The 15,496-nt window shown below is 56.0% G+C and overlaps 3 protein-coding genes across 7 annotated transcripts in view; 2 read left to right on the forward strand and 1 right to left on the reverse strand.

Moving 5' to 3' along the window:
• PITHD1 (PITH domain containing 1) overlaps nucleotides 1-3,218 on the forward strand; it is a 38,095-nt gene extending 34,877 nt beyond the window's left edge. Inside the window, exons 6-7 of one of the 2 annotated variants that reach the window (XM_050793064.1) lie at nucleotides 115-223; nucleotides 1,089-2,047. In XM_050793064.1, the coding sequence (XP_050649021.1) occupies nucleotides 115-223; nucleotides 1,089-1,190 (211 nt within the window). In that variant the 3' untranslated portion in view covers nucleotides 1,191-2,047. Of the gene's footprint in view, nucleotides 1-114; nucleotides 224-1,088; nucleotides 2,048-3,032 lie in introns of those variants that run through there. The other variant, XM_050793072.1, reaches the window with a different exon arrangement.
• The window catches only part of LYPLA2 (lysophospholipase 2), a 293,162-nt gene extending 284,130 nt beyond the window's left edge, over nucleotides 1-9,032 (forward strand). Inside the window, exons 2-11 of the mRNA XM_050793007.1 lie at nucleotides 4,663-4,747; nucleotides 6,146-6,249; nucleotides 6,493-6,524; nucleotides 6,647-6,712; nucleotides 7,198-7,245; nucleotides 7,357-7,427; nucleotides 7,561-7,634; nucleotides 7,720-7,821; nucleotides 7,923-8,096; nucleotides 8,177-9,032. Of these exons, the coding sequence (XP_050648964.1) occupies nucleotides 6,172-6,249; nucleotides 6,493-6,524; nucleotides 6,647-6,712; nucleotides 7,198-7,245; nucleotides 7,357-7,427; nucleotides 7,561-7,634; nucleotides 7,720-7,821; nucleotides 7,923-8,096; nucleotides 8,177-8,227 (696 nt within the window). The 5' untranslated portion in view covers nucleotides 4,663-4,747; nucleotides 6,146-6,171 and the 3' untranslated portion in view covers nucleotides 8,228-9,032. The remainder of the gene's footprint in view (nucleotides 1-4,662; nucleotides 4,748-6,145; nucleotides 6,250-6,492; nucleotides 6,525-6,646; nucleotides 6,713-7,197; nucleotides 7,246-7,356; nucleotides 7,428-7,560; nucleotides 7,635-7,719; nucleotides 7,822-7,922; nucleotides 8,097-8,176) is intronic.
• GALE (UDP-galactose-4-epimerase) lies at nucleotides 9,030-14,576 on the reverse strand. Of its 4 annotated transcripts, none has more exons than XM_050791889.1 (12): nucleotides 14,480-14,569; nucleotides 13,105-13,196; nucleotides 12,661-12,786; nucleotides 12,389-12,504; nucleotides 11,561-11,674; nucleotides 11,172-11,348; nucleotides 10,522-10,635; nucleotides 10,366-10,432; nucleotides 10,187-10,272; nucleotides 9,999-10,076; nucleotides 9,645-9,759; nucleotides 9,030-9,238 (listed from the first exon to the last, which is right to left on the reverse strand). In XM_050791889.1, the coding sequence occupies exons 3-12, from the start codon at nucleotides 12,779-12,781 to the stop codon at nucleotides 9,030-9,032; spliced, it is 1,197 nt and encodes a 398-aa protein (XP_050647846.1). In that variant the 5' UTR covers nucleotides 12,782-12,786; nucleotides 13,105-13,196; nucleotides 14,480-14,569. The 4 variants fall into 4 exon arrangements, with proteins under 4 accessions (XP_050647846.1, XP_050647854.1, XP_050647865.1 ...); XM_050791917.1 differs by having other exon boundaries at nucleotides 9,093-9,501; nucleotides 14,480-14,576; XM_050791897.1 differs by lacking the exon at nucleotides 13,105-13,196 and having other exon boundaries at nucleotides 14,480-14,555.
• Nucleotides 14,577-15,496: the final 920 nt, after the last annotated feature.

Consider the following 15,496-nt stretch of genomic DNA (forward strand, 5'->3'; position numbering starts at 1 on the left):
CTCTGACTTTGCCTGGCTTTTACAAGCTGGAGCTGAATTATTGTTTTACATGGTGGTGAGATACTCATTGAACTATAATTCATACCTTCTTTCCCTATTCCTGTCATCCCCTAGAATTTCTCGTTTTTCAAATGTCTATCATCTCTCAATTCATATTTCAAAAAACTTCGGAGCAGATACGACAAAGGTCTTTTATATTGGCCTGAGAGGAGAGTGGACTGAGGTAAGATTGGGTTGGAAAGGTTGTGCCCTCATGTCTACATATCTACACACTGTGGTGATGGGAGCGGAAGGGAAAAAAGCAAGTGTCACAATTACCCTCAGTTTGTTATTTTTCTTGGTTTTATCAGTATGAACTTTTCGTCTCATTTGACAAACTACAGGTATTTTTAAGGGGGTTGAAACTGTTATTCAACCCCCTTAAATATATTTTTTATATATATATATCTTTTTTTTTTTTAATATATCTTGGCTTATTGCGACCTCTGCCTCCTGGGTTCAAGTGATTCTCCTGCCTCAGCCCCCACCCCCCGTGTAGCTGGGATTACAGGTGCCTGCTGCCACGCCTGGCTAATTTTTTTGTATTTTTAGTAGAGACGGGGTTTCGCCATGTTGGCCAGGCTGGTCTCGAACTCCTGACCTCAGGTGATCTGCCTGTCTCAGCCTCCCAAAGTGTTGGGATTACAGGCGTGAGCCTCCGTGCCCAGCCTGAAATTGTCATTTATATTCACAGTTTTCTCCTTTCAAATGCTTTCATTGAGTATTTTTGATAATCTTTTCTATTCATGCACCAGGGATAAGATAATACGATAGACAGGTTCCTGTTCGCATGGTACCCCCATTATAGTAGAGAGACTGAATCTTCAGAGTTACAAGGTGAATCATTGATAATGATCTTTGCAGCTTTCTGAAGTTAAAAAGTATCAAAATTGGGAGATATTAGATGATGACTTCTAAGTATTAAAATCAGGCGATATTAAATGATGACCCCTAGAAATGAACCTGAATAAGGACTACTGCAATGTGTGTGGTGTGGGAAAGGACAGTTCTTCTAATGGCTGGCTGACCCAGCCTTAATTTTCTTGCAGCTTCGCCGACACGAGGTGACCATCTGCAATTACGAAGCATCTGCCAACCCAGCAGACCATAGGGTCCATCAGGTTACCCCACAGACACACTTTATTTCCTAAGGGCTGGCCAAGGCTCCCATAGAGGTGCTGTGTCAGTGAAGATGTACGACTACCTGTTGGGAAGGACAAAGGGATGAGGCTCCACAGAGAGTTGGCTGCCACAGCCTCTGCCAAGCTTTGTCTTTGGGGCTTGCTGCAGAAACCTGGACTACGGAAGATACAACACCACTGGGAGGGTTGTGTAGGTGCCAGGGGACCATCGTTGTTCTCTAGGGCGCTGTGGAAATTGGGTCTTGGGCTGGGTAGCATCTGGCAGTCATGGATAACGTTTGCTTTTCCAGTCAATGTGGCCATGTGATTCCAAGTGTCATGTTGCTTTGTGGCAGGATTGTTGTGTGACTTGTTTTTTGTTTTGTTTTGTTTTTTTTTTTTTAAAGGAAACTTTGTGGGTTATAGAAAACTTTCTGACGCCTCAGGATTGTGTTAATAGTAGCCATCAGGAGGGTCTCCAATTAAAACACTTGTTCCTGCTTGCTCCTTTCCCCTCTCATTGTTCAGCATTCTTGTCAAGTTGCCCAGCTTGGAGTTGTCTGTCACGCACATGTGTCCTGTGGTTATAGCTAGAAGATCAGGAGTCTCCTGCTGATGTGTGATAGCTTAAGCTTGGGGAGAAGGTCTTTTCCACTGCCTAGCTAAGCAGTCTGGGGAGAGCATGGGGATCATTTCTGTGTGTGTGGGTAATCTGGTCGGTAAGATTGAGACTTAGTTAAGATTTCCCTTGGAACTTCCTTAATGTTTATTAGCTTCTAACTAGTGTTGTAAGTCCAATGCCAGAATTTGGAGATCTGAGTTCTTCTTTTCATGGCTTTTATTCACTGTGACTAATAAGCTTCCTAATAAATCCTTGCCAGACTTAATGTTTGTATTTTCTTTTGAGTTCTTGATAGCAGTGATGCAACTTTCATGTCATGGGGAACTGTACTGAACTTTGAAATTTTTTGTTGTTGTTTTGGACTAGGTAGATTATAGGAAGTGCCACAATTAAATCAAGACTGGATCAGTTTTTCCAGGAAAGGTCAAGCTTAATTTTGTACAGTAGACCAAAAACACTCCTACACCCATATATAGTAAAGAAGAAGGTGGGGTTGAAAACCTGTATTTCACAAAAATTAGCTGGGCATGGTGGTGTGCACCTGTAGTCCCAGCCACTTGGGAGGCTGAGGTGGGAGGATCACTAGAGCCCAGGAGGTCAAGGCTACAGTAAGCCATGATTGTGCCACTGCACCCCAGCCTGAGGTGACAGAGTGAGACCTTGTCTCAAAACAACAACAACAACAAAAACCCTATATTTCATTTTGCACAAGGGAAGTAATTTGTAGAATGACATTTACAAAAACGAGGGAGAACCGATTCTGGAGCTTATCAGAAGAAATGAGGGTGAAGAAAGTAATTGAGCAGCTCATGTGGTCTGCCAGTGGACCAAAGACTTTGGACTTAAAACTCAGTTTAGGCCGGGCGCGGTGGCTCAAGCCTGTAATCCCAGCACTTTGGGAGGCCGAGACGGGCGGATCATGAGGTCAGGAGATCGAGACCATCCTGGCTAACACAGTGAAACCCCGTCTCTACTAAAAAATACAAAAAACTAGCCGGGCGAGGTGGCGGGCGCCTGTAGTCCCAGCTACTCGGGAGGCTGAGGCAGGAGAATGGCGTGAACCCGGGAGGCGGAGCTTGCAGTGAGCTGAGATCTGGCCACTGCACCCCAGCCTGGGGCGACAGAGCAAGACTCTGTCTCAAAAAAAAAAAAAAAAAAAAAAAAAAAAAAAAAAACTCAGTTTAGCAATTGAAGAGAATGTAAGTATCTAAAAACGGGATTTGATATGGTCAGTATTCTTTCCTTTGCAGAAAACAGGAACAGGTGATAAAGGGAATTAGTGTTGAATCTGATCCTTTTGGGGGAATTCGTCTGAGGGATTGGCCCAAGCTGCTGTTTGGAGGATATAGCCACTGTTTCTCCAGCCTGTCCTAGGAAAACTCTGCCACCACCAAACCTTGTTGGCCCTCAAAATTTCTAAAATGCAGCCTGAAATAAATCAGAATACAAATGCTGTTCTTGAAAAGCACGAAGGGTCCTATTCACTCACCCACAGCCTCTTTATTTCAGTTGGATCATTTTTTGGAGTTCAAAGAAGGGCTATGTTTAAATTTGGAGTAGGGGGAAAAATAAAGTTAGAAATCTTAGAGCAGACGAGCCCTTCACTAATTCCACTAAGTAAAGCATTAATCACAGCTCCTGGGACTGAACCTCTGAATTTGAAGCTTCACTGAAGAATTTGTTGTAAGTGTCATGGTGTCTCAGGTGATTGAGGTTGCAGGAGGAACTGTTCATTCTTCCATAAGTGGGGACATTACCCTCCTTTTTCTTTTGACATTCAGTCCCGAGTCCTTGGCTTGTGGTGGTCCCCTAGGCCCAAAGTTTTCTGCCCTGAATCCTGGTATTGTAGGCTCCCTGACCTGTTGAGTACTTAGGACCAAATTGCCTCTGGGCCTGGGGGAAGTGCTTCGTTGAGCTTTCAACTTTGTACTGTTTTCTTTCTGTTCAAAGAAAACACTAGTATAGGTTAAGCTGGCAGAGTGAGTCCTAAGTGACTGAGGGGCAAGTGTGACTCATTTCCTATTTGCAGATCCCCACACATTCTCAGGGACATGCTGCTTCAACTCAGTTTGCCTCCCTTCTGACTTTTATGTGGTCCCTGATACCTATTTCCACTTCAGCTTGAAGGCAGCGTTTTGTGCACTGTCTGCATGACATTGCTTGTGAAGGGCAGCGCTAACACTGCCAGTGCCTGTCCAGCTCTTCTGATAAGGCTTTTGTATTTTTCCTAGGTCCTTTTTTGCGTGATTAACGCATCATGCTGTGATTTTACTGTATAAAGCATGTTCACACAACCTCAATTAAACCTACCAACAAAGCCGTGAAGGAGGCAAGGTGGTTATTTTATATCTCAGGAAGCAGATCCAGAGAGGCAGAATTTCAATGGAATCCCGAGGTCGCTGTTTACTTGCTTCTTTGAACCTCAGTTTCCCCATCTTTAAGGCTGGAGAACTAGATCTGTAAGCTCTGTTCGGTTCGGAGTGTGTCATTGCATTCATGATCCTGGAATAGGGCATGAAAGCCAGTGGCAGACACCCGAGACCTTAAGAAGTGTGTCCCATAGGGATGGCAAGGTGGTGAAGTTTTTTGCGAACAATAGTGTGAGGGATGCCTCTCCTTCCGGTCAGCCCTCCTCCAGGAGGCGCATGGGTGGTGGTAGCAAGTGGGAGTCTTGGGTGCTCTTTCTCGATTCTACAAGGTGGGAGCGGGAGAGAACCCAGCGACTGCACGACTGAATGACAGGGAGTGGCCCCACTGCCTCCAACATGGCAGCCTCTATCCAGCGAAGCCGGGTCCCCGCTTCCGGGTTCCGTACTGCCGGCCAGGCTACTTCCGGCAGCGCGATGGCTGGGTTCCCGGGACTCGAACGGAAGTTCCGGCGGGGGCGGCCGAGGGGGAAGAGTGTGTGTCTGCGGGAGAAAGAGGAGAATTGCCCAAGCGGCCTCGGAAGCCCCAGGGAGTGGAGGTAGCCAGCCGGCGGCTGCGGAGGAAGGGCATATGGGGGAGGTCGGCCTTGGGAGGGTCCCGGAGAGCGGGGAGGGGGACCGCGATAGGGGAGGATGGGGGTGGGGAGTGAGGTGCGAAGGCGCTGTCCAGTCTTGTGGACTTCGGGAGTGGAGTGGGGCTAGGCAAGGGGGTGTCTGGGTATAATGGGACAGACTTCGGGGTCGAAAGTAGAAGAGCCCATTGTGGGGCGGGGGCTTCCCCAGAGTCAAAGGTACAAAGCCCCATTGTGGGCAGGTGCGAGTCCCGGGTCGGGGTAGAAAATGTTACTGGGGAGGGTGACCCTTGGTCAGAACAGAAGTTCCCATTGTGGAGAGCAGGAGATCCTGGGTCAGGGTGGAAGTTCTCAAGGTGTAGAAGGAGACAGATTGGGCCCCAAGGAGGGAGCCTGGGCGGGAGGTGCAAGTCCCCACGGTGGAGAAGGAAGGGAATCGCAGCTCAGGGCGGGAGGTGCGTTCCCCAGTGGGAAGAGGAGCCCCGGGTCACAGGTGAATGATCCCATTGTGGGGAGCTGCCCTCAGGGGCCAGAGATGGAAGGTGAGGCCAGTTGGGAGGGGTGGGCAGGCACTTGGAGGCAGGTAGTGGAAGCTTCCGGCGAGTTTGGAGGACGCCGGCGAGTTTGGAGGATGGGGAGGGGCCAGCCAGCCTGACATTCTTTTGTGTGTTTGGGAGTCCCAGAGCGTGGTCAAGCCGGGGCTCGTTTGCAGTCAGTGGCAGCAGCAGCAGGTAGCTCCGTTTAGGGGGGCGTGGAGCACCAGTTTGGGGTTGGGTGGAGTTCTTAACGCTATCTGGGGACATGGGCAGCCCCCTGGGGGTCTGGGAATGGATGGGCCAGAAACTGCTGTGAAGGCTGGATGCGGGCTGGGTCAGGGGAGGTTGAGATGGGGGTTGGAGGCGGCACTGAGTAGGGGATGGAAGCTCCTTTCCCTGGCATTTTTCTCTGTATTTCCCATAGGGCCGGGAGCTGGGGAGGCAGGGACCCAGGGATGATTGGAGAGGAGGGGGAAGGCACTGACCCCTGAGGAGTTAGAGAGGGAATGAAGCAGGTGCGCCGCTGCCTCCCCTCTGCCCCCTGCCCTACAGTCCCTGTGCCCTGCCTCTGCCTGTCTCCAGCAAGCTCAGATCCTGTGGTTGGGCCAGAACCAGAGACACATGTTCTGGGCCACTAGGGTGGCTGCCTTTGCCTTTCAACCCTGGAACTGAGGCAGACTTCCTTCCCCTGTGCCCTGGGACTTCTTGCCTATTTGTGCCCAAGACAGAACCTGGGTGCTGTGTGGGGCTGATGGCCTGGTGGCCTCTTGGGCCAGGAGTGTGTCCTGTGTCTGGTTTTGCTCTTGACCGCCACCCCTAATGTGTGCAGGCCCCCGCCGTGGAGGCGTGTGGTGTATGTGTGGTAACACCATGTCTGTGCCCCTGCTCACCGATGCTGCCACCGTGTCTGGAGCTGAGCGGGAAACGGCCGCGGTAAGGGTCCCCTTTCACGCACGGCCAGACACTGTGGGAGCAGCTGGAGGACCAGCTGGAGGGGGTGTGGGAAAAATGGAGGTGGCAATGATGAGCAGGGAGTATCCTGAGGCCAGGAAGCTCAGGGTAGTAACCTGTTTGCTACCTGGGTTCCTCCAGATCCTTGGGGGTGGGGGAGGGGTGGGCAGAAGTTGGAGAACCTAGAGGGAACCTTCCTGTCTCCCCATTTCCATCCTTTTCCAGGTTATTTTTTTACATGGACTTGGAGACACAGGGTAAGTGACTGAGGAGGGGTGCTTCTTAAGGAGGGGGCCTGGGCCCAGCAGCGGACTGGAGAGGCCTGTACGTCCGTCCCCTTCTCTTTCTACCACATCAGAGCCTTTTCTCCCTCCTACAGGCACAGCTGGGCTGACGCCCTCTCCACCATCCGACTCCCTCACGTCAAGTACATCTGTCCCCATGCGTGAGTGTCACCCCAGCAAGGGAGGGGCTGAGGCTGGGGATCATCTGGGGGTGGTCCTGGCATCCCAGGCCTGTTCTCTCCTGTCAGCTGCATCCTGGGGCTTGGGCTCAGGGCAGTCAGAAGTGGCATTTTCAGCCTTAGCTCCTGTGGAGCCCCCAGGAGTGGGGTCCAGCACCAACCCCCAGCTCTAGGGCCTCCTAGACCTGAGCTCTCCTAGAACCCACACCTCCCTTTGCCCCTTCCCCAAGTACTCACTGACTAGCTGGGACCCCGGCACACCAAGCGCTGAGCTCTGCTTCTCCATCGCTGGTGCTTTGCTCCAACCACAGCCTCCAGCCCCACGTGGCAGGTTGCCTGGCAACACCTTAAACACAGGCCCTGCCTGCTGGGAGGGCCCCCAGGGGCGGCGCGGCCCCACTCTGGGCTGTGGGCTGTGGCCTCGTCATTCCTCCTGAGCATGCTGGGCCCTCTGGCTGTCTCCCCAGGCCTAGGATCCCTGTGACCCTCAACATGAAGATGGTGATGCCTTCCTGGTGAGTCTGGGAGCAGGGCTAGGCAGGGGGACGAGGACACTTGGGCTGAGGGAGCTACAGGAGGCTGGCCGGCTGGGGTTTTCTATAGCTGCCTGTGCCTCTACTCCCCAGGTTTGACCTGATGGGACTGAGTCCAGATGCCCCAGAGGACGAGGCTGGCATCAAGAAGGCAGCAGAGAACAGTAAGACCCCAGCCCCTCCTCTGCCTCCTCCTTCCCCTGCCCCCCAGGAAAGCTCTGGGCGGTTCCTCAGCCTGGCTCCATTCTTGGGCCCCTTGGCAGCTTCCCCCCACCTACTCATGCCCCCTCCCCCCAGTCAAGGCCTTGATTGAGCATGAAATGAAGAACGGGATTCCTGCCAATCGAATCGTCCTGGGAGGCTTTTCACAGGTGAGGGGAGAGGGGTGGGGGTGTGGGGGGTAGGGGTGGCAGGTGAGTGAGTTGTGCCGTCATGATTCCTCTCTTCTCCCTCCAGGGCGGGGCCCTCTCCCTCTACACGGCCCTCACTTGCCCCCACCCTCTGGCTGGCATCGTGGCATTGAGCTGTTGGCTGCCTCTGCACCGGGCCTTCCCCCAGGTGAATGTCCCCACTGACCCCCCCACCCTTTGGGTCTGCATCCTTGTGGCTTGGGGACTGCTGCAGCACTAGCTTTGCCCTGAGTCCTATCCGGCCCCCAGGCAGCTAATGGCAGTGCCAAGGACCTGGCCATCCTCCAGTGCCATGGGGAGCTGGACCCCATGGTGCCTGTACGGTTTGGGGCCCTGACGGCTGAGAAGCTCCGGTCTGTTGTCACACCTGCCAGGGTCCAGTTCAAGACATACCCGGGTGTCATGCACAGCTCCTGTCCTCAGGTCAGTGGGGGACCATTTCCCACTCCCACTTCTCTGCCTCCAGCCAGGAACCTCTCGTGATCCCCTCTTAATCCCCTCAGGAGATGGCAGCTGTTAAGGAATTTCTTGAGAAGCTGCTGCCTCCTGTCTAACTAGTCGCTGGCCCCAGTGCGGTGCCCCAGCTCATGGGGGACTCAGCAAGCAAGCCTGGCACCATCTTGGATCTGAGCCGGTCGAGCCCCTGTCCCCACCGTTCCTGACCTGTCCTTCTCCCACAGGCCTCTGGGGCAGGTGGCAAGGCCTGGCCTGGCCTTCCTTCCTGGCCTCAGCCACCTGGCTCTGTCTGCAGCAGGGGCAGGCTGCTTTCTTATCCCATTTCCCTGGAGGCGGGCCCCCCTGGCAGCAGTATTGGAGGGGCTACAGGCAGCTGGAGAAAGGGGCCCAGCCGCTGACCCACTCACTCAGGACCTCACTCACTAGCCCCACTTTGGGCCCCCTCCTGTGACCTCAGGGTTTGGCCCATGGGGCCCTCCCAGGCCCCTGCCCCAACTGATTCTGCCCAGATAATCGTGTGTCTCCTGCCTCCACTCAGCTGCTTCTCAGTCATGAATGTGGCCATGGCCCCGGGGTCCCCTTGCTGCTGTGGGCTCCCTGTCCCTGGGCAGGAGTGCTGGTGAGGATGTGGAGCCTTTTGAGGGGGGCCTTCCCTCAGCTGTTTCCCCACACTGGGGGGCTGGGCCCTGCCTCCCGGTTACCCTCCTTCCCTGCAGGCCTGGAGCCTGTAGGGCTGGACTGAGGTTCAGGTCTCCCCTCAGCTGTCTCACCCCCACTTTGTCCCCACTCTAGAGCAGGGAGGCAGTGGGGGAGGAGTTGTGTCTCGTCTTCTGTCTCCATGTGGTTTTTGGGTGTTTTTCTTGTGTCCTGGATTCCGATAAAATTAAAGAAATTGCTTCCTCAGTGCTCAGGCCTGGCTGATTGTATTCCAGGGGTGGATAGTGACCATCTGTGAGAACCTGCCCCAGTGTAAGAAAACTTGTTTTTATTTTTAAATACTTTGGAAAGCTCTTTCAGAGCAGTATAAATGAGTGCCTGGGAGGAGGAGGTTTTGTTCCAGAGCCTTGCCCCCTCACTCGCTCTTGGGGGTCCTGATGAACTCTTGGACCCTGTGGAAGATAAGAGTTAGAGACCTCGGCCTCCTGGTCAGTGGAGCCCTTGGCCTCATGCCTGGTGGGATGAGTGGGCCCAGCTGGGGTTTGAGGTAGGGGAGGCCGTGGCTTGGCCCCAGCAGCTCCAGGGCCCTGGGTTCCTGCCAGAGGCTAGAGAGCAAGCAGCTGCTGCTTTTCCTGGTCCTTGGTAGGGGAGGGTCCTCAGGCCTGCGCGCCAAAGCCTGAAGGATTCTGCTTCTGCCAGCGCCACAGATCCTCACCTGCAACACGGCGAGGTGCGTGCTCAGGGCCCACGGTGGAATGCAGAGCCTCCCCACACTCCACAGCCTGCCCTGGGTGGTCATGCCCAGATCTGATCAGCCCCTCCCTGGCCCCTAACTGCAGGGGTCCGGCCAGCACTCACACATCCTGTCCAGTCCTAAGGCTGCTGTCCACTCCAGCTCCTTGTGGGCCAGGCTGGGGTTGGCGTAACAGGCTGCCACATCACCTTCCCGCCGTGCCACCACCTTGTACGGGATCTGCAGACAGGAGGTAGTTGGAGCTTAGCTGAGCCGGCCCTGGCCCAGCTGCCGGCCAGGTCTTTAAGAAGCGGAAGTGCAGAGCAGCGGCTTGCCCGCAGGCACCTGGTGCTGGGTGCTGGGCAGGCTGAGGAGACTGGGCAGTGCCAGGTGCCCACAGGAGAGGTGAGTGGGAAGGGCCAAAGCTGCTGTGCTGCTGAGAGCTGGGTGGGGTGAGGTGGGTGGGGCAGGGGGCCTACCTTCTTCCCAGAGGCCTTCTCCATAGCTTGGACCATCTGCAGCACTGAATAGCCTGTGCCCGTGCCCAGGTTGTAGATCTGCCCCGCAGAGAACAGGGTTTATGGAAGGAGCTGGACTGACCACCCCTCTGGGCCTCTCTGCCTGGATCTAGTCCCTCCCCTCCCTCATTTCTCCCTTCTCTTCCTACCCGGCAGCCACACTGCTCTTTCAGCTTCCTCAAGGCTGCAATGTGGCCCTTGGCCAGATCCACGACATGGATGTAATCCCGGACACCTGCAGAGAAGGGAGTGTGTTGGATGGGGAGTCTGTTCCCCCTGACTCTCCCTCCTGGCTCCCACTCCTAGGTCCCCCTGGTCCTAGGCTCACCTGTGCCATCCTCTGTGTCATAGTCATCGCCAAAGACATTCAGGGCCTCCCGTCGCCCTATCGCCACCTGGAGGTGGAGATCAGGTCAGTTCCCCTCAGATCCCAGGCACCAACTATAACCCCAGGGTCACTCCTGTCCCTTCCCTTCTGCCTTACCTGGGAGATGTAAGGCATGAGGTTGTTGGGTATGCCCTGAGGATCCTCGCCGATGCAGCCAGAGGCATGGGCACCTGTGGGGTTGAAATAGCGCAGCAGCACTGCGTTCCAGGTCTGTGGAATGTGGGTCAGGCGGTGAGGCCAGAGGCACAGGCAGTGTGTCCTAACTGAACCCAGAGCCCTCCCCATGCCTATTCTGTTTTTTTTGAGATGGAGTCTCACTATGGCCCAGACTGGAGTGTAGTGGCCTGATGTGGCTCACTGCAACCTCCGCCTTCCAGGTTCAAGCAATTCTTATGCCTCAGCCTCCCGAAGAGCTGGGACCACAGGCACACACCACCATGCCGGGCTAATGTTTGTATTTTTAGTAGAGATGGGGTTTTACTATGTTGTCCAGGCTGGTCTCAAACTCCTGACCTCAGGTGATCTGCCCACCTGGGCCTCCCAAAATGCTGAGATTACAGGCATGAGCCACCGCGCCTGGCCAGTTGCCTATTCTTTATCTTTAGAAACAAGCAGGGGATGGGGCCCTCCACTGCGACTGCCTGAGCCTTAGCTTCCTCCTTAGCAGGGGTGTTCAGAATCCCACCCTCAGGCTCAGGGTGGGCCATCAATCAGTGGAGCCAGGGCGCTATCAAGGGGGCCCTCACCTTGTCTGCCTGGCACAGGTCCCGGATCATTTCCTCGATGAAGAACTTGGACTTGCCGTAAGGGTTGGTACAGCCACCCGTGGGGTGGGCCTCGTCCAGGGGCAGGTACTGGGGGTTCCCGTACACGGTGGCTGAGCTGCTGAACACCAGATTCTTCACCCCATGGGCCTTCATGATCTGGCCATGGAGAGGTGGCGTCAGTGGCCTCCGCCTCACACATTACTCCCACCCTGTTACTCCACAGGAGAATGGGGCTGAGGTGGGGAAACTGAGACTGGACATAAAGACCTGAGTCCAGGATGATAGAGCTTGGGCTCTGTGTTTGGCACTGCCTGCCAGACTGGGGCCTAGCTGGGCACCCTCCTAATGTCTCTGCCCTGCCCTCTCACCTCCAGAAGCTGGATGGTCCCAGTCAGGTTAACTCTGTAATAATCCAGAGGCTTCTGCACCGACTCGCCCACAGCCTTGAGCCCCGCAAAGTGGATGACCGCCATAAAGCTGTGCTGCAGGGGCGACATGGCCAGAGATTGCTCTACTGGCCTTAGTCCTTGGCAATGCCCCCGGCCTGCCTGCCTGCATCTACCTTTTTTTTCTTTTTTTGACAGTCTTGCTCTGTTGCCCAGGCTGAAGTGCAGTGGTGCCATCTCAGCTCACTGCAACCTCCACCTCCCGGGCTCAAGCCATCCTCCCACGCCAGCCTCCCGAGTAGCTGGGACCACAGGTATGGGCTACCACACCCAGCTAATTTTTGTATTTTTCTGTAGAGATGGGTTTTCACCGTGTTGAGCAAGCTGATCTTGAACACCTGGGCTCAAGTGATCTCTTCACCTCGGCCTTCCAAAGTGCTGGAATTACAGGCGTGAGCCACTGTGCCCAGCCTGCACCCACCTTTTTTTTTTTTTTTTTTTTTTTTTTTTTTTTTTTTTGAGACGGAGTCTCGCGCTGTTGCCCAGGCTGGAGTGCAGTGGCCGGATCTCAGCTCACTGCAAGCTCCGCCTCCCGGGTTTACACCATTCTCCTGCCTCAGCCTCCCGAGTAGCTGGGACTACAGGCGCCCGCCACCTCACCCGGCTATTTTTTGTATTTTTTTAGTAGAGACGGGGTTTCACCGGGTTAGCCAGGATGGTCTCGATCTCCTGACCTCGTGATCCGCCCGTCTCCGCCTCCCAAAGTGCTGGGATTACAGACTTGAGCCACCACGCCCGGCCTGTACCCACCTTTTTGAAGAGACGCTGTAGGGCTCCTTGGTCCAAAATGTCCATCTCCTCAAACTCCACAGAGCAGCCTGCCAGCTCCTGGACCCGCCGCAGGCTCTCAGGCAGGGAGCCCCCTCCTGGTAGGGTACATGTAGGCCACATCATCACGACATGGGGTGCTGTGTTCCCAGGGACTAGCCAGACACATGTTCCCCACCCGGTGGTGGAGGTGGAATCCAGAGTTTTGCTTCTGCCATCCCCTCAAGTAGTCCCAGCCCCACTGCCCTGCTCACCACGGAAGGCGTTATGGAAGTTGTCGATGACCACGGGTAAGTAGCCGGCCTCCAGCAGCTCCAGCACCGTGTGGCTGCCAATGTAGCCAGCGCCACCTGTTACCAGCACCTTCTCTGCCATGGCACCTGGCCCAGGATACAGAGTCTCAGAGGTGGCTTGGGCTGCCCGCTCAGAGCTTCCTTCCCACTGGAATCCTGTCCCCTACGCTCACTTTGGAAGGAGGCAGCAGTGTGCCCTAGGTACCAGGCTGGCTCAGAAGTCAGCCCTGGGGCAAGTCTGGATACTATCACTTTCTGGCCTTAGGAAATTAGCCTCTTGGCCTCAGTTTCTGCCTCTGTAAAACGGAGCTAATAACTGTATAAACATCATGAGGCAGTGTGAGGGTTCAGTGAGGTGATCTTAAGGGCCCACCACAGCAGAGCTGGGGAGACTGACACAGGCACCTTATTTTCTAGTTCCACTTGTCTTGGAGTTGGAAAGATGGAATCTGAGGATCCACACTTCTTTCTCCAAGGTGACTGAGGAGTGGAGAGTCCTGGGTAGAAGGAAAATGGCAGCAGGATTGGGACTCCAGGGTCCCAGGAAGGAGTGTTCTCTGCTCAGACCCAGGCCTGTCCAATGCCTCCACCTTCGCTAGGTGTAAATTGGCACCTGGGCTCAGTGACTAATACTTCCTGCTCTAGGCGGCCCCCACCCCCTTTCCCTCAAGGGTCAGCTAGGAGGAAGCAGGAAATAGATCACATGGTCTCAAGGATGAGGTCTTTGCCAGGCAGGCTGAGGCCAGCTCAAGGGCAACCACACCGTGGTTGGTCCTGGAGCGGGCCCCACCCAACCCTCGCTCAGTCTCTGCCCATGCCAGGGCCAGCCCGGTCACTCCTGGCTCGGAGTTAGGAATGCCGCCCAACTTAGGCCTCTCTGGGTAGGCCGTGTAGACGTGGACTTGGCCAGGTGCGCACCTCCACCCTGAACAAACTGCGGGCAGAACGGGCCGGACGGGGAGGAAGCCCCAGACACTGAGGCCTTTCATTCCCAGCGACCGGGCCAGCTGCCGCCTTCCTCCACGCTGCCTCTATCCCCTTTTGGGCTCACGCAGCTCCAACTCACTTGACCAAGAGCTCTGTGTGTGCCAGGCTCTGTACCGGGCACTTTTGCATGATTTTCCTGAATTCCCCCAGCATCTCGGTGAGGCAGGTGTTATCACTGGCATTTTACAGATACAAACACTAGGGTCAGAGAGGTGAAACAGTTTCCCTTCGGTCCCACAGCTGGCGACAGCGGGCTGGAATCTGGATCGCCAGGCTTGCAGCCCGGCCCCCTCCCCAGGCGGCTCGCCCTTCCCCCACCGCTCCCCGCTGGACTCTGCCCGCCGCGCGGAAGCCGCCCCCGCCCCCGCCCCCGCGCCCCGGCGCGGACCCCGAAAGTGGTGGCAGAGAGGCCCTGGGAGGCAGGAAAGCTGGTCTGAGCCCGGCTGCGCCCCAGACCCGCGGAGTGACCTTGCTCAGCCGTCGCCCCCTCGGTTTTCCCAGTCTGTCTGCTGGAGGAAAGGGGAGCCGGGCCGTGGGCACTCTAGGGCGGCTGGGTCTCAGGCTGGGCTTTGGGCTGTGGCGCGGAGCGGCGCCGAGCTAGGAGTCCCCAGGCCGGGAATGAATGAACCCCGGCCGCCCCAGCCCAGGCAGCGGGGAACTGGGACAGAGGGGGCGGGCCTGCCCCGTAGGGACTCTGCCAGGAACGCGACCCGACCCTCGGAAACTCCCTCGCTCCCCGCGGACTCCCCGGCCCCTCGCGAGCCCACCCGGCCCTCCATTCCGCCTCCCGAACCTGCTCGGGTTCCCGCGCCCCGCACTGGCTCCAGAGGCACCGCCTCCTGCGCCCGAGCGGCGGGCCCTTTAAGTGCTGACGGCCCACCCCGACCTCGCTCCTCCACGCCCCCAAGGAAACGTGTCACTCGGGTTACGGCCACTACGGGGACGCCGGGAGGACAAAAGATCTCTGCGCTGTGACTGCGACTGCGCGGCGCACGCCCACGGAAAGCGGAAGTGGGCGGTGCCACCCCGCGAGGGGCGCAGCTGGTGCCAGGTCCCGGGAGCGGTTGGGTCCCTGCCGGTGCCCCGGGTCTCCAGGCCAGCTTGTCCCAACCCCTGGAAGAGGGCCACGCTTCCGAGGGGGCAGGGGGCAGAGGGTAGGGGGCCCACGCCTCCGCCCCACTCTGACCCGTAGGTTTTCAAACTTGCCGGTGTCTACCAGACCCTGAATTCAAAATCTTGAACTACCCGATCCCACGGGACTAAGACAGGAGAGGGTCGCAGGGGGCCGTGGTGCCGGAAGTCCAGTCTGCAAATAATGGAGGAAGCTGTCAGGCCACACTAGCGGTTCCAGCGTCCTTGGCTCTCAGCCCTCACCGCGGCCCACACCTGCCGGGAATGCTCTGCACTCTGCCTGCCACGACGGCAGGTTAGAAAATGATTTTGTTTGTTTACAATGAAAAGTAGTAGAGCTAAAGGATAATATGCACAAAATGTGACATCCTGCGTGATGAAACCAGAGCAAAGGAGCCCTAAATGCAGGAGCGCACAGGTGTCCCCGCAGCCGAGAATCAGCACCTGACCGCAGAGCCCGGGGGAACCGACAGGTGAGCGCTCCCGGGCCTGAGAACACCAGGGAGAGGCCGGGCCACCGAGGTCCAAAGCAGCAAGTGTGCCCTCGGGGGAGCTTGTGCAATAGCCCCAGTCACAGAGGCAAAGCTCAGAAACAACCCTGTCGGGTGTTCTGGCCAGCAACTGCTGCAAGCAGCCTCCTGAGTAAGCCCAAAGCCACTGATTTCCAGTCACTATGGAT

The sequence above is a fragment of the Macaca thibetana genome, chromosome 1 (genome assembly GCF_024542745.1).
Source record: "Macaca thibetana thibetana isolate TM-01 chromosome 1, ASM2454274v1, whole genome shotgun sequence".
In the NCBI taxonomy this organism is placed as follows: Eukaryota; Metazoa; Chordata; class Mammalia; order Primates; family Cercopithecidae; genus Macaca; species Macaca thibetana.